Here is a 27,367-nt window from a genome sequence, read left to right as displayed (position 1 = left end):
ATCTTTCAACTGTGATTCTCTCCCTTTTCACTTTAATGAGATTCTAAAAGGCTACATCTTTACTTCTGATGGAAATGCATGCAAAATAGGAACATCTCAGAACGATATATCCTTTAAAAAAAGTCGAAATGGTTTCCCAGGCCACCACACAGCATGCTGGATCATGGATCATGTTAATAATCGTTAAAAAGGAATTCTCAAGTTTAATCAACATTGCATCAAACACAATATGTACATTAATTTCTTTTCAAGCAGACATTATTTTGTATGGTGCATGATATAGAACCGGTGTGATATTTAGTCTGGAAAATACAGATTAACTCCCTTTGTTTTCCTTCTTTTGAAACACTCAAGATCCTCATCATTGCATGAGCAAAAAAGCAGATAATGCTTGACATGGACTCCGCAAAGTGTTGAAATGAACCTGCTTTGATGCATACAAAAAACTTCAATGCAGATATAATAATAATAATAATAATAATAATAATAATAATAATAATACATTTCCAGTTTCCATTAAAAAGAGCCACATGTAAGCAATGATTGCTGATTAGAGTGTAAGTTTGTCAAAGCATCACTGATTGGAGTCGAAGTTTGCCCTCTGCTGTCCTCCCCACAAGCCTCTGCATACGCACTCTCAGTGTCCGTGTCCATGCCAGTGCAGGCCTGTGGTGTCCCCGTCATCAGTGTGTCCCAAACATGAGGGTGTGTGTCAGTATTAAAAAGGTTACCAGCGGCCAGGGGGGTGCGAGCTGCAGGCGTGGGCCAGCGGACGATCCTGAGTCTGAGGTACAAGAACACACCTCGTAGCCGTTCTCGGCGTGGTCTGCGGGGTGCTGTCCGGTGCGCTGTGAGCCTGTCTCGTTATTCCTCGTCTCTGGAGCATCTGACTGCATGTCCTTGCAGACCAACCAGTCTATGCCGATGGGGCGCGGATACCCTGCCTCGACCTCCATATCGCTGCCTACCACTCGCCAGTACTCCTTACCTTTGAAGAAGTATGAGGCACCTACAAGGACAAATAAATACAAAGTACAATTGAGTGCAAGTTTCACCTGTATGAGAACGCAACCAAGATAAATCCTACGTATTCATTTGTTAAATCCAGCTTTTAGACATTTAATTTCACAAGCAGCAAAATTTGACCTTCTTGTTGTACTTGGATTGGAGTTATGTCTCTTTGCATGGCTACATTGGTTGTTATAGTTTAATACCACAGCATTGTTGAAGTTAATCTGATGTTGATTAACTTTCTATAACTGCAGCTCTGAAAGCAGTTCCAGCAGTAATTAAAATCACAGGTTTAAATTAACACGCTCATTGCCATTTGTTTCTTTGTCTGACTCTAAGCAGGACTGAGCGAAACCTTCTAAGCTGATTTCCATGAAACTTGGTGGAAAAGTGTCGCATGGGCCATGGAAGAACCCATTAAATTTTGGAATGATTCCGAGTCACAGAGCGAAGCCACAAATTTTGTTTCACTTTTGTTAACGTTGCAAAATACGGCATTTAGAATTGGGGGACGTCTGCACTCAACAATGCCATACATCTTAAAATCCAGAAGATGGCAGTAAAGTTTAATAGTGGCAAAACATAACCAGTGTAGAAATATGATGACTCCAATATCACAATCAGGCTTGTAGTACTCAAGTCCAGGACTCGAACTCAAGTCCAACTCATGCCCTAATTTTAAGGACTCTTGACTTGACTTGGACTTGAGCACTGATGACTCGGACTCGTGCATTAAGTGCATTCGGACTCGTAAACTGGAGACGAGTCCTCGGATTTTTTTCTTTATTTTTTGCAACATACCATAATAATTTGGCATAAGATATTTATATCTATATTAATTTTTATACTAATTTAGTTCAAGAGAATGCATATTCACCTGTTCATATGTCATGTTCAGGAACAAACTAGTATTAATGGCGCTAAAATGCCTGGAGAGAATGACCCTAGGATTGTCCGCTTTGCTTATACAGACTTCTCGTGCAGTGGGAAAAAATGCACTGCTATGTGATCCATTTGTAGAAGAACTATCAAGGAGATGACAGGGACAACCTCGAATTTTAATTGTCATTTGGCAAGACCACACCCAGAAAAGTAAGTGACACACTATGTTCATTGCTCTGTTGATAGCGGGGCTTGCTGAATGATGAACTAGCTAGTGTTAACCCTCTCATGTTATTTGCCCTGTTGATAGTGGGCGGGGCTTGCTGAGTGATGAACAAGCTTTTTATTTGTAGCCTATTAACTAAAATGGGGCAGTCGAGCAGTAACGTTAGACCAACACAGTAGCAGAGACACTTTCACATAAAGGCAGCAACAGCCACCGTCAAATTGGAGTTGGGAGTCTTGTTCTTGGACTCAACTTGAAATTTTCTTTAATGACTTGGACTTGAACACTGGGGACTCGAGACTGGACTCGGACTCGAGGTTTAGTGACTCGATTACAAAACTGATCATAATCCACATTCATGGGGTACCAGTATTTCCCTGGGATACACATATAGGCATATCATTTTGGAAACATATCCAGATATATAAAGTGGTTGCAGTTGCAGATTTGCATATCATAGAAAAGTCGAAGACTATTGTCCTTGGTGGAGGTCTGCACTCTCCGAGTGGTGTTCTAATTCTGTTATAATTTCTTCTTCTAAAAAATAAACAAACAAACAAACAAACAAACAAACAAACAAATAAATAAATAAATAAAAGGGGGAAGCCATGGCCTAAAGGTTAGAGAAGCAGCTTTGGGACTTAAAGGTCGCCGGTTTGATTCCCTGGACTAGCAGGAATGGCTGAAGTGCCCTTGAGCAAGGCACCTAACCCCCACTTGCTCCCTGGGTGCCGTAGTATAGCTGCCCCTGCTCTAGGTGTGTGTGTGTGTGTGTGTGTGTGTGTGTGTGTGTGTACGCGCGCGCGCTCACACGTGCATGTATTCACTACTTCAGATGGGTTAAATGCAGAGGAGGAATTTCGCTGTGCTTCAGTGTACATGTGACAAAAATAAAGTCTTCTTCTTTCTATCATAACAGCTCATTCACTTGTATTGCAGATGAGTCACATAACCTAAGACTAAAACTTTTTGGTATTTATCAAAAAAAGTATCACTGTTGATCCGATGACGTGTTCTGGAAAGAGATGTTTATTTAACAGTTATGGAAGGAGTATCCAGTGTCAGAACTTTGTGATAGTCAGCAAGTTTTCCAACACTGGACAGAGGACATTACCAGTTTCTTACTAAATGGCAAGCTGATTTTTTTTGTCTTATTACTGAGAGAGAGAGAGAGAGAGAGAGAGGCAGGCTGGTGTAGGAATGACTGTTTATATCTGCTATAATGTAATTGATAACAGGACATCTTGTCTTGCTGACATTCCATAGAAACGGACTAAAAAATTATGATGTACCATTTTAAATTAACATAATAAAACATACCCACAGTCCCTAGCAAACTGCTGTCAAAATAGAGAAATAAAACAGGGTGTGCTGTTATACTGTCAGAGTGCAGGCACTTACAGATGCATGTGCAGAGGAGAGCGGGGTGCAGACTGTAGAAAAAGCCAAGACAAGAGACAGGAAGCGAGGTCAGGAAACTAGCGAGGGTCGGGCGATCGGCAAACAATGTAGTAAAGGTGAGACAAAGAGCATAAACGAAATAGGGCAAGCAAAAGTCAGAGAATCGAGAGGAAGATAGAAAGTACAAGGCTTGGTATGAACTGGATGAAACTGAACAATACTTCGCACTGGAGTTGCATGAGAGTGGCTTAAAGGAGATACGCAGAACCATGGCCTCACTTTTTGTTTATAAATGCCTTGAGACCTCAATAATGGCATAGGAATAGTTTTAAGTGTTAACAATAAATCTAATATAGTAACGTTTATGATTAAAATGATTCATATAGGTAGCAGCCTGAGTGAATGACCTTGACATCTGTGACATCACCGCAGGAAAACTATCGGTCTCATTGCCATTTCCACAATACTAAAACACAGAGCTAATTGCAACTTTGATCCTCCATTTTGAGCTAATTTATTGCCATGCCACGTAGATGTGTTGCCGGTGGGTGCAGCAACACGACAGAAGGTGGATTTATGTTGCATTCATGGCCCAAGAATGTTCAAACTGCAAAGATTTGGACACGTTTTGCGAGAAATTCACAAGCATGTTGGGTGCCTACGAAGTGGTCTCCCTTCTGCTCTGCACATTTTACTGAGGACTCATACGAAACCTCTGATCTGTTGAGGAGCATTGGCTATAAGCCCGTACTGACAGAGGGTGCAGTACCAACAATTAAAGGAAAAGAAAACTACAAGAAAAGGAAAGTAAGTTCAGTTGCACCAGTTCTCCCGGAGTGTGAGCCGAGCAGTAATGGTGGAGTACTCAGTATGGAGAAAATGGAGAATGAGTGGACCATTTTTCAGATTTCCCTGCTGGATATGCTTGCCTCAGCAGCAATATCGTGCCCCTACGTGGAAGAAGCGAATGATTGAAGAACTGAACGAAGAACTGAAAGTCAGATTGTTTCAAAACAGTTGGCCACAGGATCGGCCTTCAAGAAGTGAGAACACAGATGGGTAAGATGCGACTCTCGTTTGGTTACATCACAACAAAAACAACACTCGTTGTTTACCTGCATTTAGATAAACACATGTAACTTGTATTGTGCATTTAAGTTACCGGTATAAGATTATTTAATTTGTTTCAGAATGTGATTGTCTCAGTTCATCTGATTATTTAATTAGCCTTTTACCTTTTATCAGTGAAAATGCATGCATATACATGTATGTTGCATAAGTTATAACACCCATCCTGTTTTAATGAAAGCCACATGAGACTGTCAGTTCAATTCCATCTAATTCTCAAGACGGCTTTGTTTTCTGGCTTTATTTCATAAGGTGGGGGTCTCCGTGGCCGACGTGTTACTATTGGATTCACTTTCCGATGGTTCGAACTGATACGGTTCTACGTGTATAGCAGTAGTCAAGTCAAGACAAGTCAACTTTGTCAAATATGCTATACATGCTCGACATACAGCACAGATGAAATTTCAGTCCTCTCTGACCCACGGTGCAAACAGGCAATGCAATAAATAAAAATAAAAATAGAATAATTGAAAAACAAACAATATAAACAGTATAAACACTCTAGATAAGAACTAGACATAGACTAAACACTCAAACAATATAAACAGTATAAACACTCTAGATAAGAACTAGACGTAGACTAAACACTCATAAGGTGAGTGTGGCAGCGGGGGTGTGGTCAAGCGTCGGTCTGTGACCGGAGGGCGGAGTCAGGGAAGGCAAGTGGCAGAATCACTGCACCTGATGTTGATTAACGTATGTTTGTGTGTCTTCCCCAGTGACCGCACCCTATTTAAGGAGAGAGTGAGAGCAGAGGAGTAGCTCTCTCCCCAACCAGACACCTGATGTGTGTGCGCGTGTGTACGAGACAGTGCAAAAAGACAACTGAAAAGTGTCAAAATAAGCAAGTTACGAAACTCAGTTCTGGCCTGTCGTCTTCTGTGCTCCTCCCACTCCTACAAACTGCTACAATGGTGCTGAAACCCGGGACGGGAACGCAGAAGAACAGCCCCATGGAGTCCTCCCCTTTCGCCGACCTGGTCCACGCCCTCGCCACGGCCCAGCAGAGCCAGCACCAGCTGCTAGTGGCCCTCCGAAAGGAGCAAAAGCAACGGTTCGAGGCCTTGGTGTTGGCACAGCAGGAAGATCGACAGGCGTTCCGGCACCTCCTCGCGTCGGCGGGGTCCACCACCTCCACCGCCACGGGCCCTTCCCCCCTCACCCTAACGAAGATGGGCCCGCATGACGACCCCGAGGCCTTCTTCATGCTCTTTGAGCAGGTAGCAGAGGCCTCGGGCTGGCCGGTGGAACAGCGCGTGGTGCGCCTCCTCCCCCTGCTAACGGGCAAGGCACAGCTGGCTGAGCTACAGCTCCCCGCCGACCGCCGGCTGGTCTACGCGGACCTCTGCCGGGCCGTCCTCCAGCGTGTGGGGTGCACCCCTGAACAGCAGCGTCAGCGCTTCCACGCTCTGCGCTTGGAGGAAGTCGGCCGGCCGTTCGCGTTTGGCCAGCAACTCCAGGACGCCTGCTGGCGGTGGTTGAGGGGCGACAACTGCGATGCCGAGGGAATCATCGATCAGGTGGTACTGGAGTTCATCGCTTGCCTACCAGCAGGAACCGCAGAGTGGGTCCAGTGCCACCGCCCGGCGTCGCTGGATCAGGCCATCGAACTGGCGGAGGACTATTTGGCGGCTGTCCCGACAGCAGGACAGCAGACAACCTCTTCTTCCCTCTCCTCTCTCTCTCCTCCTGTGTCTTGTCCTCGCCCTGTTCCCCCACTGCAGAGGCGGGGGCCGGCGCCACTCCAGCCGGCCCGCCGCACCCGCAGTGCCCTCCCGTTTCTCCCTTCTATGTCTGTCTCTTTCCCCCCTCAGGTGAGTGAGCCCCAGAGCGCCAGTGCAGAGAGGAAGCCCGGGCTGGTTTGCTGGCGCTGCGGGGAGCCGGGCCACCTCCAACAGCAGTCCTCAGCAATAGAGGTGGGCGCGGTGGTTCGGATCCCCGACGCCCCAGGAGCCGCCCTCGATCGGGCCAGAGCGTATCGCATACCGGTGAGTGTCCAAGGGGATACATATCAGGTGTTGGTGGACTCCGGCTGTAATCAGACCTCAATCCACCAAAGCCTGGTGCAAAACGAGGCATTGGGAGGAGCACAATTGGTGAAGGTGTTGTGTGTGCACGGGGATGTTCACAACTACCCTTTAGTGTCGGTCCACATTCTTTTTCGAGGGGAAAAATTTAGAGTAAAGGCGGTGGTTAATCCTCGCCTTACCCACTCGATAATTTTGGGGACTGATTGGCCGGGATTTGGGGAATTAATGAGTCATTTAGTGAAGAGTGGGTCCTGCCGTAGTTCCGCAGGGGGAGGTCCCGGTGTCGCATTGGCGGGAGCAGTCTATTCTCATTTATGCAGCATACAAGAGTCAAGGATGGAGATACCATCTAGTCAGAAATGTATTTAAAAACAAAGGTTCTGCATATCTCCTTTAATTAGGGAGATGAGTGGCAGTTGTACTCAATAGTCTGGTGACAGAGGGCACTGTGGTTCTCAGGGATTGTAGTTCAGAGTGTCCATGTTTGTTGTTTGGACATTCTCAGCAGGTTTACTGGCATATATGAAAATAAACACCACACCACCCAGTTATTTTATCTTTCCTGATGCACATCTTGAAATTTCACTGGGGACTATACTTTACTTAAAGCCAATGTTCAGTCATGGCTCTGAATTTATTTCATTCAGACCACAGTGACAAAAATTGAAAACGAATAATAATAAAAGAAAAAAACAAAAACAAATAAAAAGCAGTCTCTGTGCTGCTTCAGTTCCAGGTACTGCCCTTCACTAACCTGTCATACACTTTTTTTTTATTCATGCTGTTTTTATTCTAGTTTTTTGTCATATTGTTTTTGTTCCCGTGTCACGTCTTGAAGCAGCAGCACTGAATGAAGAGAAAAAAAAATTAAATGAAAAGAGATGAGATCTGAGTTGCATTTGGTTTGACGAAATCAAAGATTGACAAAAGCTATTATTTAACATGTGCTTTGTTGTCAATAATACAGCAGTTTCTGACTGGTGAAATTGGAGATGTCAGAAAACTTGCTTATGATGTGATCTGAAATGGTCAACTGGTATGAAATCAAAACAATAGTTTGGGCACATAAACACAAAGGAGACTGGCTACACTTCAGCCAGTTCTGAAATCAACCAGATGATCTAAATGCTGAAACTGGGATTTAGCTATAACATAGATAACTTTGTGAGCTAAATAGGACTTTGTTAATGTGGTCTGGGGCGGCATGATGGTGTAGTGGTTAGCGCTGTCGCCTCACAGCAAGAAGATCCGGGTTCGAGCCCCGTGACTGGCGAGGGCCTTTCTGTGCGGAGTTTGCATGTTCTCCCCGTGTCCACGTGGGTTTCCTCCAGGTGCTCCGGTTTCCCCCACAGTCCAAAGACATGCAGGTTAGGTTAACTGGTGACTCTAAATTGACCGTAGGTGTGAATGCGAGTGTGAATGGTTGTCTGTGTCTATGCGTCAGCCCTGTGATGACCTGGCGACTTGTCCAGGGTGTACCCCGCCTTTCGCCCGTAGTCAGCTGGGATAGGCTCCAGCTTGCCTGCGACCCTGTAGAACAGAATAAAGCGGCTAGAGATAATGAGGTGAGATGAGATGAGATAATGTGGTATTGTCCCTGAGGGCAGGTGGAACACTGAAGCGCAGACAGGTGGGAAAATAAGGCTGAACACAATCTTTTTCTTTTAAAACTCGCTTTTCAGCTTTAAGTCAACTTGCACGTCTATATACGCATGCGCGCACACACACACCATCAATTAACAACAGGTGAGATCGCGTTGCCACTCACCTTCCCTGGCCCCGCCCTCCGTTCACAAACTGCCGCTTGACCACGCCCCCACTGCTACAGTTAACAATATGCAAATTTTACCAGTAATTTTTTTTTTTTTACCAGTAATGATTACTCCGAGGTTTAAAGAGGTACTGCACACTTAAATGTTTTTTTTTTGAGCTGTTGACAAAATAATATGACTGTACTGTAATGAAACAAATCAATGCTGGTTCTAATATTGACAATACAACTAGGCCTGTCGCGATATTCGATATACTGACTTATCGTACGGTAAATGAAAATGAACTCGGTAATTTTTTTACCGCGATTTTGGCATTTCTGCGCTGTACATCTACAAAGGGAAGTCGCCAGAGTATTAGCTTGACCCACTGACTGAATAAAACACCGTGCTGTTTTCTGTCGTCTCACACGGCTCTCTGTCAGAGGCACCAGGGTATCCACTGAATGGGGAAAAGACAACAACACGTTGCTCCGTTGTACAGACCATAGGCATAGAATTGGGTATGGACGGTCTGGGTGTGTCCCTACCAATATTTCTGATTGAAGAAAAAAAAAATCACGCTCCGTGCGCGGTACACAAATGGTTACTGTAGGTTTCCACTGGGCGAAACCACGCAAAATTCGCTCATGAATATTCGCTCTGGGGGCATGGTCACGAAAACAGCAAGCATGTTTGGCTTCCATGTCAATTAGCAAGTGCGGTTGCAGTGCAGTGACCGGCTGCTAGCTAGCAAACTGTCCTTAAAGTGCATATCACGGGTAAATTCAGGAGCAAGATCAATGTAATTCTCCTATTTTATATTAAACTTTGGTCAAATATCTGTCACATTTTGCATTTTGTGCAATTTTTTTTACTTTCCGCAATACCAGAAACATTCAGTTGAAATCAAGCCATTTGAGGCGAATTGGTCCGCCTCTGAAAAAACTTGGCATTTGGATTTCCTGAGAAACACTGATTTTCGTGACGTCACGTGCGGGACGCCTCCCTCTGAATCCTACATCAGCGCTGGTTTGTTTATGAGAAAACGACCTGGTGGTTTTCTGAAAATTTCTTCAACATTATCACGTAATTATTAAAATGGTTAACAAATGTATCGTAGGAGGGTGTAGCAACACCAATCTTGATGGGATTAGTACTCAATGTTTCCCACATTGCGCTCAGGTGACAATTCCATATTTCAATGCAAAATTGCTAGCTGCTAAACTTGGTCTCCACAGACTGTGCACTGAAACCGTGCAAGCTCGTGCAGCCTGCTGGCGCTTCCGCAGGTGACGTCACGAATCTGGCTCCAGACTCCCTTGGGATTTTTCCAGACGCGTTTTGTTATTTTATTTTTTTCTGCTGTAGACAGATGGCCTTGTGCAAAATTACCCTTCTGGATGAGTGTGTAAAGGGACATTCTTTCATATAAAAAAAACGAATTTAGTCCAGGATATGCACTTTAACGTTAGATTAGCTTGTAAAATGAATCAGTTAACAACAGTGTAAAAACGACAACTTACGAATATGACTGTTTGTGTGGCATGTAAATAACAATCCGACTTGATACCAACAACCGGTCTTCATTAAGGTCACAAAGACATTATTAAATCATATCAAATTGTGCTAAATGTTGGCTAATATTGCACCTAGTCTTGCTTGTGAAGTGCCTGCAAACTTTAGCAGTCCGCTAAGCCTTAATTTGAAGTGCTTCAGTTAAGACCTGCAGAGCCTTGACCAAGTTCGTGTAACATGACACATGTAAACAACAACCCGATGGTGATGTGGACATTGTTCGTGGCCCAGACACCTTTTAATCAAATAAAACATTTTCATGTCATAAGCATAACAGCCTCTGCCTTCTTGATCAGAAATCTTTGGTTACTCTCGCCTCTCTTTTGAAAACGTCACATACCGAGTACACACATCCGCTGAACTGATTGGTTTTCGAGGGGGTTCATTTGAAAGGTGTAGGCTAAAAACTTTTCTCTGTAGAACCCTGTCCCTCCCTCCTCTCCCTCCCCTCTCCAATCTGGGCTCAAGAAGACAACAAAAGGGCAATAATATAACAACCAATCAGAATTCAGATACAACAACCAGTCAGAATTCAGATACATTCTGTTGCAAAGTAAAATTGTAACCTTTCAACGTGTCAAAAAAGTTCTCGGGCCCTCGTCCTGTTTTACCGTTAGATCAATCACATACAGTGGGGCAAAAGAGTATTTAGTCAGCCACCAATTGTGCAAGTTCTCCCACTTAAAAAGATGAGAGAGGCCTGTAATTTTCATCATAGGTACACTTCAACTATGAGAGACAAAATAGGGGGGAAAAACCCAGGAAATCACATTGTAGGATTTTTAATGAATTAATTGGTAAATTCCTTGGTAAAATAAGTATTTGGTCACCTACAAACAAGCAAGATTTCTGGCTCTCACAGACCTGTAACAACTTCTTTAAGAGGCTCCTCTGTCCTCCACTCGTTACCTGTATTAATGGCACCTGTTTGAACTCGTTATCAGTATAAAAGACACCTGTCCACAACCTCAAACAGTCACACTCCAAACTCCACTATAGCCAAGACCAAAGAGCTGTCAAAGGACACCAGAAACAAAATTGTAGACCTGCACCAGGCTGGGAAGACTGAATCTGCAATAGGTAAGCAGCTTGGTGTGAAGAAATCAACTGTGGGAGCAATTATTAGAAAATGGAAGACATACAAGACCACTGATAATCTCCCTCGATCTGGGGCTCCACGCAAGATCTCACCCTGTGGAGTCAAAATGATCACAAGAACGGTGAGCAAAAATCCCAGAACCACACAGGGGGGACCTAGTGAATGACCTGCAGAGAGCTGGGACCAAAGTCACAAAGGCTACCATCAGTAACACACTACGCCGCCAGGGACTCAAATCCTGCAGTGCCAGACGTGTCCCCCTGCTTAAGCCAGTACATGTCCAGGCCCGTCTGAAGTTTGCTAAAGAGCATTTGGATGATCCAGAAGAGGATTGGGAGAATGTCATATGGTCAGATGAAACCAAAATAGAACTTTTTGGTAAAAACTCAACTTGTCGTGTTTGGAGGAGAAACAATGCTGAGTTGCATCCAAAGAACACCATACCTACTGTGAAGCATGGGGGTGGAAACATCATGCTTTGGGGGTGGAAACATCATGCTTTGGGGCTGTTTTTCTGCAAAGGGACCAGGATGACTGATCCGTGTAAAGGAAAGAATGAATGGGGCCATGTATTGTGAGATTTTGAGTGAAAACCTCCTTCCATCAGCAAGGGCATTGAAGATGAAACGTGGCTGGGTCTTTCAGCATGACAATGATCCCAAACATACCGCCCGGGCAACGAAGGAGTGGCTTCGTAAGAAGCATTTCAAGGTCCTGGAGTGGCCTAGCCAGTCTCCAGATCTCAACCCCATAGAAAACCTTTGGAGGGAGTTGAAAGTCCGTGTTGCCCAGCGACAGCCCCAAAACATCACTGCTCTAGAGGAGATCTGCATGGAGGAATGGGCCAAAATACCAGCAACAGTGTGTGAAAACCTTGTGAAGACTTACAGAAAATGTTTGACCTCTGTCATTGCCAACAAAGGGTATATAACAAAGTATTGAGATGAACTTTTGTTATTGACCAAATACTTATTTTCCACCATAATTTGCAAATAAATTCTTTAAAAATCAGACAATGTGATTTTCTGGATTTTTTTTTCTCATTTTGTCTCTCATAGTTGAGGTATACCTATGATGACAATTACAGGCCTCTGTCATCTTTTTAAGTGGGAGAACTTGCACAATTGGTGACTGACTAAATACTTTTTTGCCCCACTGTATCAGCTTAAACTAGCATTCTAAAACTAATTAAAGATCACACAGAAGAGAGCCGACTCCCCCTGCCAGCCTCATGGAATGCAGTGTTTAAGGCTCCGTTTGTGTTCTACTTCCATTTATGAGCGAAAGGAACATACACCCTCCCGACAGTCAATGCGTTATTCGCTTGTAAAACACATTTGCAAATTGGTAGAATGAGTTAATCACCACATGCAAAATTTGCAATTAATCAAATGAATTGCTTATTATTATTATTCATGAATTACTACAGTTATGAACTTCAAATTTTAAAAGTCTGGACTTTGAAGAGATGATGGAGACTCTTTTGGTGGAACACAATGGAGCAAAATATTGTGACCCTCTAATGTTGACCTGAAGTTGGCATTGGGTTTTTGTCCCCACCAATGTTAACACCAAGCCTACACCCTTGCCTACATGTTATCTCGTTCTAATTGTTGTCACTTTTATCCAAATGACAGCTGGCAATACGTTATTTTGCACTTTGTTCATCTGGGGACTAATCTTTGAGAAACTGGATTGGCAGAATGTTGCCTGTGAAGGAAAGAATGTCTTTATTGCCCTGTGCCAAGTTAATATTTACTTAAGTGCAATTTTTAAGAGCCATAAATTGTATTTTATTTATTATTTTTTTGTGAGTGGTTTTGTTTGATTGTTGTTTTATTTCTTTAGGTTATTTATTGATATTTTTTACGCTCCACTGTTGAACTGAATAAGTTGACTTAATTAAAAAGTTTACTGTTCTTTGAAAGGGTGTATTTGCATGATCATTATTTTACTAGTGGCATAAAATTGTCTTGAAAAGACGTCAACAATAATATCGTTGATCGCAATAATTTCTGAGACAATATATCATCCAACAAAATTTGTTATCGTGACAGGCCTAAATACAACCTTAAAAAAAAAATTCAAAACAATGTTGACTAGTTAAAATCATCCTGACACTTACAAGGTCGATGTTGAAGTAGCACGGACTGTTTGGGATTTATCTATATTATGAAAGTTATTTAAAAAAAAAAAGTTAATGCCCTCTAATCAGCGGTGGGCGAGCCATCTTTTCCAGGCCCCGCCCTTGAGTGCACTCATTTTCAAATATATGCTGATCCAGATTCATAAACTCCTGCCTCACATATGCACAACCCCTCCCTAACCCTCCCTGCCCCCATATCAGCCCCTCCCCACTCCAATATTAGCTCCTTGCCCACTTTTTAGCATTTTCAAAATTATGCAGTGGGAGGAGTTAGGCTCAGAACTCGGGGTGACGTTACATTTTAACAATAGTTCACCTGCCACCGAGTACACTTCTTTTCAAGTACACTTGGACATGATAATATATCAAATAAACATTAGATATTCATGTTTTAAACTTGTATAAATTTGTATAAAACTGTATATTTGTATACATAAGGTATAAAACTGTATATTGAGTAGAATAAAGTAATTCTGATTCTGGAACATTTTTATCCCCCTCCATACAACATTTAAATAATATTGGCTGGCGTTGAGTGGTCTATCAGATATATTCCATTTAGCTAGCATGATACTGAACAAGTTGAAGATGAGTAGCTCATCTCATCTCATTATCTCTAGCCGCTTTATCCTGTCCTACAGGGTCGCAGGCAAGCTGGAGCCTATCTCGGCTGACTACGGGCGAAAGGCGGGGTACACCCTGGACAAGTCGCCAGGTCATCACAGGGCTGACACATAGACACAGACAACCATTCACACTCACATTCACACCTACGGTCAATTTAGAGTCACCAGTTAACCTAACCTGCATGTCTTTGGACTGTGGGGGAAACCGGAGCACCCAGAGGAAACCCACGCGGACACGGGGAGAACATGCAAACTCCGCACAGAAAGGCCCTCGCCGGCCACGGGGCTCGAACCCGGACCTTCTTGCTGTGAGGCAACAGCGCTAACCACTACACCACCATGCCGCCCAAGATGAGTAGCTGAATGGAATATATCTGATATACAGTGGTATGCAAAAGTTTGGGCACCCCTGGTCAAAATTGCTGTTACTGTGAACAGTTAAGGAAGTTGAAGATGAAATGATCTCCAAAAGGCATAAAGTTAAAGATGACTCATTCCCTTTATATTTTAAGCAAAAACAATTTTTTTATTTTCATCTTTTACATTTTCAAAATGACAAAAAAGGAAAAGGCCCGAAGCAAAAGTTTGGGCACCCTGCATGGTCAGTACTTAGTAACACCCCCTTTGGCAAGTATCACAGCTTGTAAACATTTTTTGTAGCCAGCTAATAATCTTTCAGTTCTTACCTGGGGGATTTTCACACATTCGTCCTTGCAAAAGGCTTCCAGTTCTACGAGTTTCTTGGGTTGTCTTGCATGCACTGCTCTTTTGAGATCTATCCACAGATTTTCAATGATGTTTAGGTCAGGGGACTGTGAGGGCCAGGGCAAAACCTTCAGCTTGGGCTCTTGAGGTATTCCATTGTAGATTTTGAGGTGTGTTTTGGATCATCGTTTTATTGTAGGACCCATCCTCTTTTTAACTTCAACTTTTTTAGAGAAAAAGCATGCAAACTTTTTTGCCCAAACTTTTGGATGCCACCGTACTATGAAAAAAAGCCAACCAATATTATTGAGATTATACATACACATTTGATATAGATTTTACTAAAAGTTAAGGATGGGGAGAACTTACCAATAGATTACTTGCAACCACGTGATCAAAACGTGCTACGTCATGAGCGTCCGCCATGATGGTGGATACACAAAGCAACTAGGATGACAGCCACTGAAAGCGTGTCTGTAAACAATGCTGAATTTTTTCAGTATTACCACGATTTGAATGGTCGCGCGAAGATTCAATACAAAGATAGATGTGTGGTTTTGACCCATATTATTTAAACAAGTCAGATTTTTCTGAAGATAAAATGCTTCTACCGACCATCGAGTACCCAGATATTGCATTCTATCTGGTTTGGCTGCCAAAGAATCAAGTCCGACCTTGGATGAAACATAACTCATTTTCTGAGTGGGTGTCCAATCTGGATTGTTTCTATCATATAATTTTGCTGCCGCTCCTCGAAGCGAAATGGTAATACACGTGTCAAAATTATAACAACGACCGAGTGAACCACGACAAGCGAATGCTCATTTTATAGCAAAATTCTCGGAACACGAAATAAAATTCTTCCATGATATTATTGAGAAAGCTTTTGAATTTCACCTAAGATAAAATGATTACTGTAAACACAAGCTGTTTTGGTTTTAGCCTCTGTTAGATCAGCCCTGCCGATGTTGTTCAGCCGTGCTCATCTCCTCTCCATACTAAGCCTCAGAGTTTCCTCGCCCTCTTTCCGAATCACAGACGGAATTCTAAAAAATTGGAACGTGCCACGGTCACGAGTACTGTTGTGACTACATACAACCACATACAGCACAAATATATGGCATAGCTAAAAGAACGCTTAAAGCAGTGGAAAAACAAAGAGTCGTGCTCGCGTGACCTATGTTTTGTATGGTATGTCGCTTGACCCCCCATTTGTATCTCCACCAACATGGCCGACATCCGGGTTTCTATTTTGCTTTAACGTCACTTGCAAGTCAAGGATATTGAATGCTGATTCTGATTGAATGTAATTCAATGTTCTGTCAATCCAGTGTACATGTACAAAGTCAAAGTTCTAACAATAAAAATGGTACAAGTCCAAAAAGGCTGAACAACAACCCAACTTGTATACAAGCTATATCCAGGTTGACAGTTCAAGTTCAAAGTTACTTTTGGTCGTAGTTAGTTGTTCCACTGCAGTTGTTCTAAACAAAAGGGCTTTGCTGAGTGAAGTCCACGAATGAAGTCCTCTTGTAAAAGTCTCCATCACTTTTCCTCACCTCCAAGTCGAACTTTGACAAACTTCAACGTGCATTGACGTTGACGTGATCTGGAACGTAATGGCGGGCTGTTTAAACCTCTCGCATAAAATGATATTTTTACTTTTCTACTTAACCGTTTTTGAGCATTTTCATCAGCTCAGAAGAGAGGAAAAACTTACCAGTTTGGCTGGTCGATCTGTTAGACTAAATGCTGGCCTTAGCTTGTCGAAAATTATTCTTCCAAGTTTTCAACCGAAGCTATCAAAGCACAGTTTGAAATATTCGAAGTTACCGCCGAACAATCGCTGGTTTTTTCTACTGAATTTAACAACTGAGCTCCTTCTAGTCAACATCTTCCTCCTGGGCTCCAGTGGTGACCAGCTAGTTGGAATACATCCCAATCCAGGTCCTGTAGACCATTTAAAATGCTCCTCGTGTACAAGAATCATTGCCAGAAATCACTGAAGCATAATGTGTTCTACTTGTGAATCAACTCTACATATTAAATGTGGTGGACTCTCCGTTGTGGATTATAAACGGCTTCTTTCCAGTGATATTCCTGAGTGGCACTGCTCGAATTGTACTACATCTGGTTCTCAGGTTTTTAATTTCTCCGACTCTTTTTTTCGAAGAGCAAGCTGACTTTCAACTTTCGACATTTAATGTTCCCGACACTCCTGACTTCCAAGTACTTGAAAACTATAAAGCAAACTTTAAGCTTGGTCATCTCAATATAAACAGCTTGGCTGGAGGCAAATTTTACGATGTGAAGCTCTGGCTAAGTAAATATTTATTTGATGTTCTGGTTCTTTCTGAAACCAAACTGGATGATACATTTCCAGATTCGCAATTTAATATTGATGGTTATCGATTCTTACGTAAAGACCGGAACATAAATGGAGGCGGAATTATGATATATTGGCGTTCGGACTTGACTTTTCACAATTTACGAAATGCTTGTGACAGTATTACCAACAAAGTGGAATCACTCATGTTCAAACTGAAGATCGGTAATTCTTGGATTGTTATCGCCGGTATATATAGACCACCTAATATTATTAAGTCAATTTGGCAACAAGAGCTTTTCAATCTGTTTGAATGTGCATCATCTCAAGCTTATGATATGTTGTTTTTGGGGGATTTAAATTGTGACATCTTACATCCTGATCACAAACTAGAGGGTAAAGACTTACTTGACCTTTGTGATGTGTTTGATCTCCACTGCTTAATTAAAGAACCTACAAGAGTTACTCCAACAACAGAAACCTTAATTGATCTTATTTTGACCAACAATAAGCGTCGTTTCCTATCTTCTGGTATCATTGAGTCTCATATTAGCGATCATTGTTTGGTCGACACCGTAATGAGAGTTAAATCCACATTTAACAGGTCAAGAAAAGTCACCTGTCGTAATTTTAAGAATTACGAAAAAAGATGGATTTTTTTGCCGACTTGAACACTGTTCCTTTTCATGTTTCATCTATCTTCGATGATCCAGATGACAGAGTATGGGCTTTTCAGAAGCTGTTGTCTAATGTGATTGACGAACATGCACCAGTCAAGACTTTTCATATCCGAGGTGGACATGTACCATACATGACTCCTGCCTGGAGGAAAGCCATTAGACATCGTAATAGACAATGGAACAAATACAAGCAATCTCCTACAGACGAAAATTGGAAGTCTTACAAGCAACAAAGGAACATTACTACTTCTATGAGAAGAAAATAGATCTCTAACCATTTCTCTCATAAGACGTTAAATTTGTCATCCAAGCCTAAGCAGTTTTGGAATACATTTGGTCCTCTGTTTCACACTAAACATAAACAAATTAATGACATTATACTTCAGAATGATGACAACAATCTCATATCTGATAAGACCAAAATTGCTCATTTGATGAATGACTATTTTACTAACATTGCTGTTTCTGTGCAACAACCTGATGCTCTTCAGTATGGAACTGACTTTTTCAATCATCCAAGTATTCGACCCATCAAAGACAAGATATGCACAAATCATTCACAAGATGCCTTTACCTTTACATCAGTTCATCATGGTGTTCTTACTGATATTGTTATGGCACTTTCTTCATCCAAGTCTATGGGGTATGACAATGTACCCATTCGTCTCATCAAGGACGGTATTGGTGCTATTGCTAAACCATTGGCCACATTGTTAAACTCGTGTATTGATGCTAATTACTATCCTACTTGCTGGAAGTATGGTCAAATTAGTCCCATTTTCAAGAAAGGAACTGAACATTGTAGAACTAATTATAGACCTATTACTGTACTTCCTATTTTAAGTAATATATTTGAACGTGTTTTAGCTTATCAGTTACATTTTTTCTTTGCCGATAAGTTATCTGATTTTCTGTCGACTTATCGTAAGTTTTATAGTTGCCAGTCTACTTTATTACGTATTGTTGAAGATCTTAAACTTGCACTCGACAATAAGAAATTATCTGCGATTGTTGGTTTAGATCTTTCTAAGGCTTTTGATTCTCTTCCTCATGACCTCTTACTTGCTAAACTTAAGGCCTATAACTTATCTAATAATAGTATAGGCCTTTTAACTAGTTATCTTAGTGATCGATCCCAGAGGGTTAAAATCGGTGACACCACATCAGAGTGGTCCACCGTATCCAGAGGTATCCCTCAGGGATCGGTCCTAGGACCTTTGTTGTTTAATATTTTCATTAACAATCTTATGTTTCTTGACCTTACTTCTAGTATTAGTTCCTATGCCGATGACACGCAGTTATACTCCAGCGACACTAAAGCTGACTCATTGCAACAAGCAATTAATGCTGATCTTGATATTATCAATGAATGGTTTACTAATAATGGTATGCTTGTCAATGCTTCTAAGAGTACTTCAATGCTTATGAGTCGTAATCCTAGTTCTCTAGATAATATCTCATTTAAGCTATGTAATGAAGATATTGCTATTTCCAACACTATGAAATTACTAGGTGTTACTATTGATAATAAATTTAATTTTAATGAGCATGTTGCCGATATAGTTCGCAAGGTTAGTAATAAACTTCAAGTTATGAAACGCCATAAGCGTCTAATTCCTGAACATGCCAAGGTTACGCTGTATAAAGCATATTTCTTATCGCAATTAAATTATTGCGCCGCTGTTTGGCACCATTGTGGTAAGTGAAATTCTGACAAGCTAGAGAATTTAAATCAGCGCTGTTTACAATTTGTATTTAACAATTATCAGGATAGTTATGATAACTTACTTAAACGCATTGATCAACCCAGCCTATTGCAGTCTAGATATTGTGACATTTTAATTTTAGTATACAAGGCTTTACATTCTTTATCTCCTCCCTATATAAGTAAACTTTTTAATAATAGACAGACATTATATAATTTACATGGGGAGCGAGCTCTAAAAATACCTTTTGTTTGTACCACCAAATATGGTTTACATTCTTTAAGGTATTTCGGACCTAAGCTTTGGAATTCTCTATCTGATTCTTGTCATAAATTATCTTTTTATGATTTTAGATCTGCCATTCAGGAATTAAATTTTATAGCATAGTGCTGCTTATTCTGTAATTTTTAAATAGATGAATATTTTATTTATTTAATTTTATTAATAATTGTATTATGTTTTTTATTACACTCATGTGTATATTTTTATTATATTCTGAGATATTAGCATGTGTTTGCTATTTTAAATTCGAATTTAAATAAAGTTTATTGTATTGTCTCTGCTATTGCTCTCTTTTCCAGTTTTTCAGCTTCCGTTGGTATGTTTTTCTCTTGTAAATATGCGTGAAGAATATCCAGTGAAGTAGCCTTTCGGGTATTCAGCGTGTCTTTCTCTTTAAATCTTCCACTTTTAATGAAGCAAACCTCATAGCCATGTTTGTGTACAAACTGTCAGTCACTCACTCGTGCGGAAGTTTTACATTTCCAGTGTGTCTCTTTTCCAGTTTTTCAGTGTCTGTTGGTATGTTTTTCTCTTGTAAATATGTGTGAAGAATATCCAATGAAGTTTTGGTAGCCTTTCGGGTGTTCAGCGTGTTTTTAGTTTATTCATTTTCTGCTTAAACCTAGCACTCAGTCTTCTCTCTCTCTCTCGTCACACCGGATCTTCGCGTGTGACGTCGTGTTGTCTTGACAAAGTGCAATATTATAACAATCTTGCACACTCATTGGGGAGAGTGGCATAATACATGGAGGATAAGCGATATGATAACAATATTGCATGGCATGAATAAACCCGCGAGAAGGGAATAGAATACATGTTTTTATTTCCATGGAAAAAGTAGCTCGTGTGTATCATAATACATTATTAAGAATAAAAAACCAAATCCACCAACAGAAAGTGATGGTCAGGAACGATGCAATATACAATTCGGGTGAAAAATAGAAATACTCAGACCAGACAACAATCATATAAGAATTTAAATGAATTCCATTATGAGGATTCAATGTAATCAATAGGTAGAGCGCGTCAGAGAGATGCACAGCAAAGCGAGTCTTATAACATAAGAATATCAACTAACTAATAATATAAACTAAACTTTCCTTAAGTTCATCCAACTTTCTTGGTTCTCAGAAATATGCTGATAGTGGATTTTCTCTTTCCAGGTACTACCTCAGTCTGTTCCTGCTTTCTTTCTTCCTTCTTTCTCTGTCCGTCTCTCTTTCTCCAGCTGTCAAACCCCTCATGAGAGTTTGTCAAGCAGAGAACTGTCGCTTTTTAGCTCGACCTGGCGCTCATACACACTTCAAACAGCTGTGTGAAACAAACCCTGGTGCTGGCAGTACCTCAAAGAAACATCCTTCTAGCATAAACACACATCTAGCATTCTGGAACAAGGCTTTGTATAGAGTGTGATGCAGAGCGTTTGTGTGTGTGTGTGTGTGTGTGTGTGTGTGTGTGTGTGTGTTTGCGAGAAAAAAAGACAAAGACAAAAGAAAAGAAGGTACAGAGATACAGGGATTTTCAAGTAGAGTGACAGCAAAGAAGACACAAAAAGATTGTGAAGGATGTTTTAGGACATGTGCGTGGTCTGCAGAAGTGATTTTCTGTTCGAAAGAGAAAGATGAGAGAGAAAGAGAGAGAGAGAGACTGTGATGAACCCTGCAGTGTGATCTGGTCCACTCTGTTGAAATCCAAATTGCGGTTATGATTGAATGATGGACATGACAACATACCCGCCATATCTTATTAGCCTTCTGCTCATATTCCACCAAATCTAAAGAGGCAGAAGATTTCTCATTTTGAAGATATATTTTTAGCTTGAAAAATACTAAAAAGTACGACAAATCCTAAAATCTTCGAATTAGACATGACATGTACTTTGTTCCATTTAATTCAGCGATATTTTGAGTAAACTCGATCTCAGTGCTGTTACTTTCTGACTGTTCCCATAGCAACAAACACCATGTGCTTGTTCTGGTTTTCTCTTCAAGTCCTGTCACTGATTTGTTACTTTACTGTGTTCACCTGTTCTGTGTTAATCCTAGATTAGTTTGTCTATAGATATTTCTCAAAAGTCAGCGATGCTTCCTTGGTAGACTGGGTCTGTTCAAGTCGGGTTAATCAGAGGCTAGGCATGTGCGCGTTATTGAAAAGGTCCCACCTTTGTATGTCCGCATAAGATTGTGGGTGCTTTAGGAACGCCGAGGATACACACATACATTCTTGAAATGCAACTGTTAAGCATCCTTGTTTACCATTGAGAAATGCCCCATGTATACCCCATCCATTATCTGTAACTGCTTATCCTGTGCAGGGCCGCTGGCAAGCTGGAGCCTATCCCAGTTGACTATGGGCGAGAGGTGGGGTACACCCTGGACAAGTTGCCAGGTCATCGTAGGGCTGATACATAGAGACAAACAACCATTCACATTCACGGTCAATTTAGAGCCACCAATTAGCCTAACCTGCATGTCTTTGGACTGTGGGGGAAACCGGAGCACCCGGAGGAAACACACGTAGACACGGAGAGAACATGCAAACTCCATACAGAAAGGCCCCCGTTGGCCGCTGGACTCAAACCTAGAACCTTCTTGCTGTGAGGTGACAGTGCTAACCACTACACCACCGTGCCGCCTATGTATACCCCAATGCTTCTTAGTAGCATCAAAAACATCAAGCATTTCGATGAAAGGTAGCCTCAGTAATTTTTTAGAACCTTCAGAAGCTTTTAGGCTTCTGAAGACTTCAAAAGGTCGAAAAGGCTCTTTCAGGAGGATGGTGGTGAGGTGGTCTCTAAAAAGACTCTCTCTGAAGTTGGATGGATGGATTACTTCGAAAGACAATTTCTTATGAGGCTGGAGTTGAGGTGTCTAAGCTAATTACAAGTTCAAGTACCTTGTTTGGTTTGGATTATAACATGGAACACTTCTGAGACGTACCAACAAGCTGCTTTAAACACTGAATAAAATCCAAACCATTCAAATCATGTAATAACTTATTTAATAATATTGGCTGGCTTTTTTTTGTGGTACATCAGATATATTCCATTCAGCTAGCATGATACTGAACGAGTTGAAGATGAGTTCAGTATCATGCTAGCTGAATGGAATATATCTCATGTACCACAAAAAAAAAGCCAGCCAATATTATTATTATTATACATACACATTCCTTTCGGGTGTTCAACGTGTCTTTCTCTTTCAAAATTCTCTCCAAGTCTTCATTAAATACGGAAACAAACCTGGCGGCCATGCTTATTTACAAATTAATCACAGTCGCTCGCTAGCGCGGAAGTTTTACGTCTCTGACGTGTGACATGTTGTCTTGACAGCCATGCAATATCTCATCTCATCTCATCTCATGATCTGTAGCCGCTTTATCCTGTTCTATAGGGTCGCAGGCAAGCTGGAGCCTATCCCAGCTGACTACGGGCGAAAGGCGGGGTACACCCTGGACAAGTCGCCAGGTCATCACAGGGCTACCATGCAATATCGTAAACCATATTCAATGCTCATTCTCCATTGGGTAGAGTGACATAATACACGAAGGATAAGCGATATGCTAACAATATTGCATGCTGTCAAACCAAATGAATGAAACCCGCTAGAAGGGAATAGAACACGTTTTTATTCCATCGAAAACGTGTCCTGTATATATAATAATGTGTTATTATGTGAAGAATTTATTGGTAACACATTTTCAAATAAATGTTTCCCAGAAGATGCTTCTTTTTTTTTTCTCAGATGAGGTCACAGTGAAAAAATTCCAACGTCTTGATACTTGTCTTGAACATGTTCTTGCCAGTTTACAGGCAACAACAACAATAACAAACAAAATTCTGTGAGCTTTTACCTTTTACTACTTCCTGTTTACAACCTTGCCCCCTTGTTGGTTAGACTAAATTCTGCTAAGACCTTATTGCTGTTCTGAAAAACCATAAACATTTTAAGTTTTCTCTTATTCAAGCTGCTCTCAGCAGCACTTTTGAAGCAGAAACCAGACACCAGCCAGGACATTTTTTGTTATTTTTGGCAAAGTTTTCCTCACAATCCCCACCGTGAATAAAACATCTGTTTTGAGAAGAACCATTGGCGTCCACTGGTGGATCACCAACATTTTTTGTCCCAGCCGTTTGAGGCAAGGTGTTTTCTGTACTGTCTGGCAATCATGTTGTGTGTACACAGCACATAGCTCGAAACATGGCTGCGTTTAGGACACGACTTTTGAAAAAACACGCAAGGGAGGGGCTGTGCATGGACTGTGTGTTCCTAAACAGCTAGTTTCAGCCAATTTCTGTCAAAATTGATGACCCTAACTTAATGTCGATAACAGCTGCAATGAATGAATCTGTTTTCCCCTCCATTCTGACAAAAGTAATAGCTAAATTGTGCCTTAACATTTCTGCCTACATAAACAACACAAATTTGTATAAACCTATGGTGTAAAATGTGATAGCTTATGTATGCCAACGCTAACTGCATTACATTACAGACATATAGCAGACGCTTTTATCCAGAGCGACGTACAACAGGACCCTGACACCCCAGACAGGGAGCAATTAGGGGTTAAGTGCCTTGCACTTCATCTATTCCTGTTACATTACTGTTTCGGGCGGCACAGTGGTGTCGTGGTTAGTACTGTTGCATCACAGCAAGAAGGTTCTAGGTTCGAGCCCAGTGGCCGACGGGGACCTTTCTGTGTGGAGTTTGCATGTTCTCCCCATGTCTGCGTGGGTTTCCTCCGAGTACTCCAGTTTCCCCCACAGTCCAAAGACACGCAGGTTAGGCTAACTGGTGGCTCCAAATTGAGCGTAGGTGTGAATCTGAGTGTGAATGGTTGTTTGTCTCTGTGTGTCAGCCCTGTGACAATCGGGCGACTTGTCCAGGGTGTACCCCGCCTCTAAGCCCATAGTCAGCTGGGATAAGCTCCAGCTTGCCCACAACCCTGCACAGGATAAGCGGTTACAGGTAATGGACGGACATTAAACAGTTAATTAACAGGGACTTGCCACATAATTATTGATAAGCGGATTAATTATAAATGCTAATTATAAACAAGTCAAGTCAAAGTCCCTCTCACGCCAGAATCTAGTTTTCCCAGGCAGTCTCCTGTCCCAGTTCTAACCAACTCTAAGTTGTATGGGTGTGCCGCCAATCTCCGTTTTGATAGCCCTCGACCTCTTGCCTATTGAGGTTTTTCACCCACGTGACCAAGTCATGTGATGCTGCCATTTTGGACGTCACGGCTCGAATCAGTTTGAATGCGAGGAAGGCGACAAACGAAAAACATAAAAGAAAAAGGAGCGAGATGCAGAAAACACCTTCACTATCCAGCGACGTAGGGCATTTACAGGGCGAGCAGAGGGAGAGGTATTTGCAAAAATTGAGGTTAGCAGGCTTAGAGAACGACGTTTACCTGCTTCCACCAGGATTGTTCACTGACGTACAGAAGTACATGAAGCCCTCGTCTTTACCTGACTTCGGCCCACATGATCTGTATACCTATGTCGTTAAAAACCCATCGCCATACACAGGTATTGATCTGAAAGCGTATAAGAGTTTGGATGCCTACAAATATTTTGTGTCAGGCTGGGTAACATGCCTACATCAGCGGGTCGTCCCTGGAGCCGGTGGTCGCCATCTTATTACAGCTAAGGTTTGTTCACATTTTCATTTACTTTCGGTCCTCAGGATAAACAAAATGTTATTAAATGTCATTGAAATAACTTCTTAGTCTGTTGAGACATGGCCCGTTATAAATTTGCTGTTACCAGGCAATGACCAAGAACTGTATTATTAGGGTCGGTGTCTGTGTTGTAGCAGTGTACTAGCAGCTAGCTGTTAGCACTAGCTAATGTCAACAACAGTAGCTAGTATGTTACTGTAGCAATGTTTACGTTGTCATTTGGATGACTGTTAAAACCTTTCAGTCTCAAGTTTTTCCTTTACTGTATTTACTAGTTTACTGTAATTATGATCCGGCAGCTATTTACACCAGATCCAGTGTGAATAGCTGCCGGAGCCGACGTCCCAGCCTGCCCGAGCGCGCTAGCTCCCAGCCTGCCCGAGCGCGCTAGCTCCGGCAAGCTCGGACGTCGGCTCCGGCAGCTATTTACACTGGATCCGGTGTAAATAGCTGCCGGATCATAATTACAATAAACTAGTAAATACAGTAAAGGAAAAACTTGAGACTGAAAGGTTTTAACAGTCATCCAAATGATTGAACGTAAACATTGCTACAGTAACATACTAGCTACTGTTGTTGACATTAGCTAGCTTGACCTTCAAAATGGCGGACACCAGGGCGTCACGTGACCCTGTGACGTCAGGTGAAAAACCTCAATACAGCTAGGGTTACAGTGGGGGGCTGGTCCTCTGGTAACCGTGAGAGTTTGACTTCCCCACTCGCATCTGTATTGCAGCATGCCTTGCCAGACGGTAGTAGGTACCATTTTTATGATGGTCTTTGGTATGACCCGACCACGAGTAGAGCTTGCAATCTCCCGGTTGAGAGGTGGACACGCTTACCACTAGGCCAACTCGCGGTTATAATTGTTGAGATGGTGAAACTTTCTTCAAGGAGACTTTAACATTTATGGAAGGAGGTTCGGTGTACAAGCTTTGTAGCTTTAAGTTTTCCTTTATAGAGCCCTTCATAGCCAGCGTCATCAAAAATTGTGCCTGCACTTAGGCAACGGAAGTGGTGTTGTTCCCCAGCCAACAGATTTGTTTGTTTTTCAGTTGAATTGAACAGGTTACAGGTCACATTAAAGGTGGGAAAAGTTTTGAAATTATTTATCATGGTCTCATTTTTTTTTTTTACATCAGAAAAACCTAGCATTTAATCAACAGTAAATTGTCACTGATTATATTTCTGGAACAGTATGCCCAGTCATGTTTTATTCCTTATATCATCACCACTTCTGAAATTTAAACATGATCCTATGCAGATCTTTCCCTAAGAATACTAATGACATTTTCTTACTTTTGTAAGTACTTTAAGTTCATAATTAAGTTTTAAATAAAGCTGAATAAGCTTTTTGGCTACTCTAATCCAACTCTGCGAAGAATATAATGCACTGAACTGATTTTTTTTTTAATATATAATCTACTCTCACCAAGACTCATTGTTGGAATACACTGCATGCTGCAGCAAGTGCTGGAGGCTTTACTTTATGTTTATTCATAGTGTGACAAATACAATTTTAAACTTTTTAAATATTTAATTATTTAAATATAGCATACGGTAGGAATTTACAAAGAACTCCTTAATGCACCATTTCAAGGAAAACAGATTAAAATGAACAGCGTGTATACTGCACGTCTCTGAATTTATTCTCTCTATAATACAAGGAGACATTGAGAGAACCATGTGTGCTTGTTCCAGAGACATGCAGAGACAGGAGAACAAAGGCAGTCTGCTATGTACTTCAAAGTCAGTCAGCAGACTGAGGGTAGACCATGAGAAAAAAGAAAGAAAGAAAGAAAAACAACAACTATAACACTCACTGTCAGACCAGCGCATGGCGTCGTCTAGTTGAGATGGAATCCCTTTCCATAACTTTGTGTCTTTCGGGTATCCCTGGTCCATATGATGCAGATGATCATCATAGCGCCAGTAATGGTTGTCCTTAAAGAAGTACGTCTTGTCGTTATGTAGCCAGACGAAGACAGCGTCTACGCCCTCCATGGGCAAGCCGAAATCACTGATGGGCCGTGGGTAGCCTTCCTCCAAGATGTTGTCCTTAAACACCCAGTACTTCTCTCCTAAAGGAAGTATGGAGAACGAGAATG

At 41.6% G+C, this 27,367-nt stretch overlaps 1 protein-coding gene across 1 annotated transcript in view; it reads right to left on the bottom strand.

Annotated features, from left to right (window-relative positions):
* Positions 1–484: 484 nt before the first annotated feature.
* Positions 485–27,367, bottom strand: part of mmp17a (matrix metallopeptidase 17a) — a 217,060-nt gene continuing 190,177 nt past the window's right edge. The window contains exons 9-10 of the mRNA XM_060935516.1: positions 27,083–27,340; positions 485–1,009 (exon numbers count right to left, since the gene is read on the bottom strand). Of these exons, the coding sequence (XP_060791499.1) occupies positions 684–1,009; positions 27,083–27,340 (584 nt within the window). The 3' untranslated portion in view covers positions 485–683. The remainder of the gene's footprint in view (positions 1,010–27,082; positions 27,341–27,367) is intronic.

This window comes from Neoarius graeffei, chromosome 12, assembly GCF_027579695.1.
Source record: "Neoarius graeffei isolate fNeoGra1 chromosome 12, fNeoGra1.pri, whole genome shotgun sequence".
Lineage (NCBI taxonomy): Eukaryota > Metazoa > Chordata > Actinopteri > Siluriformes > Ariidae > Neoarius > Neoarius graeffei.
This window is presented reverse-complemented; position numbering and strand designations above follow the sequence as displayed.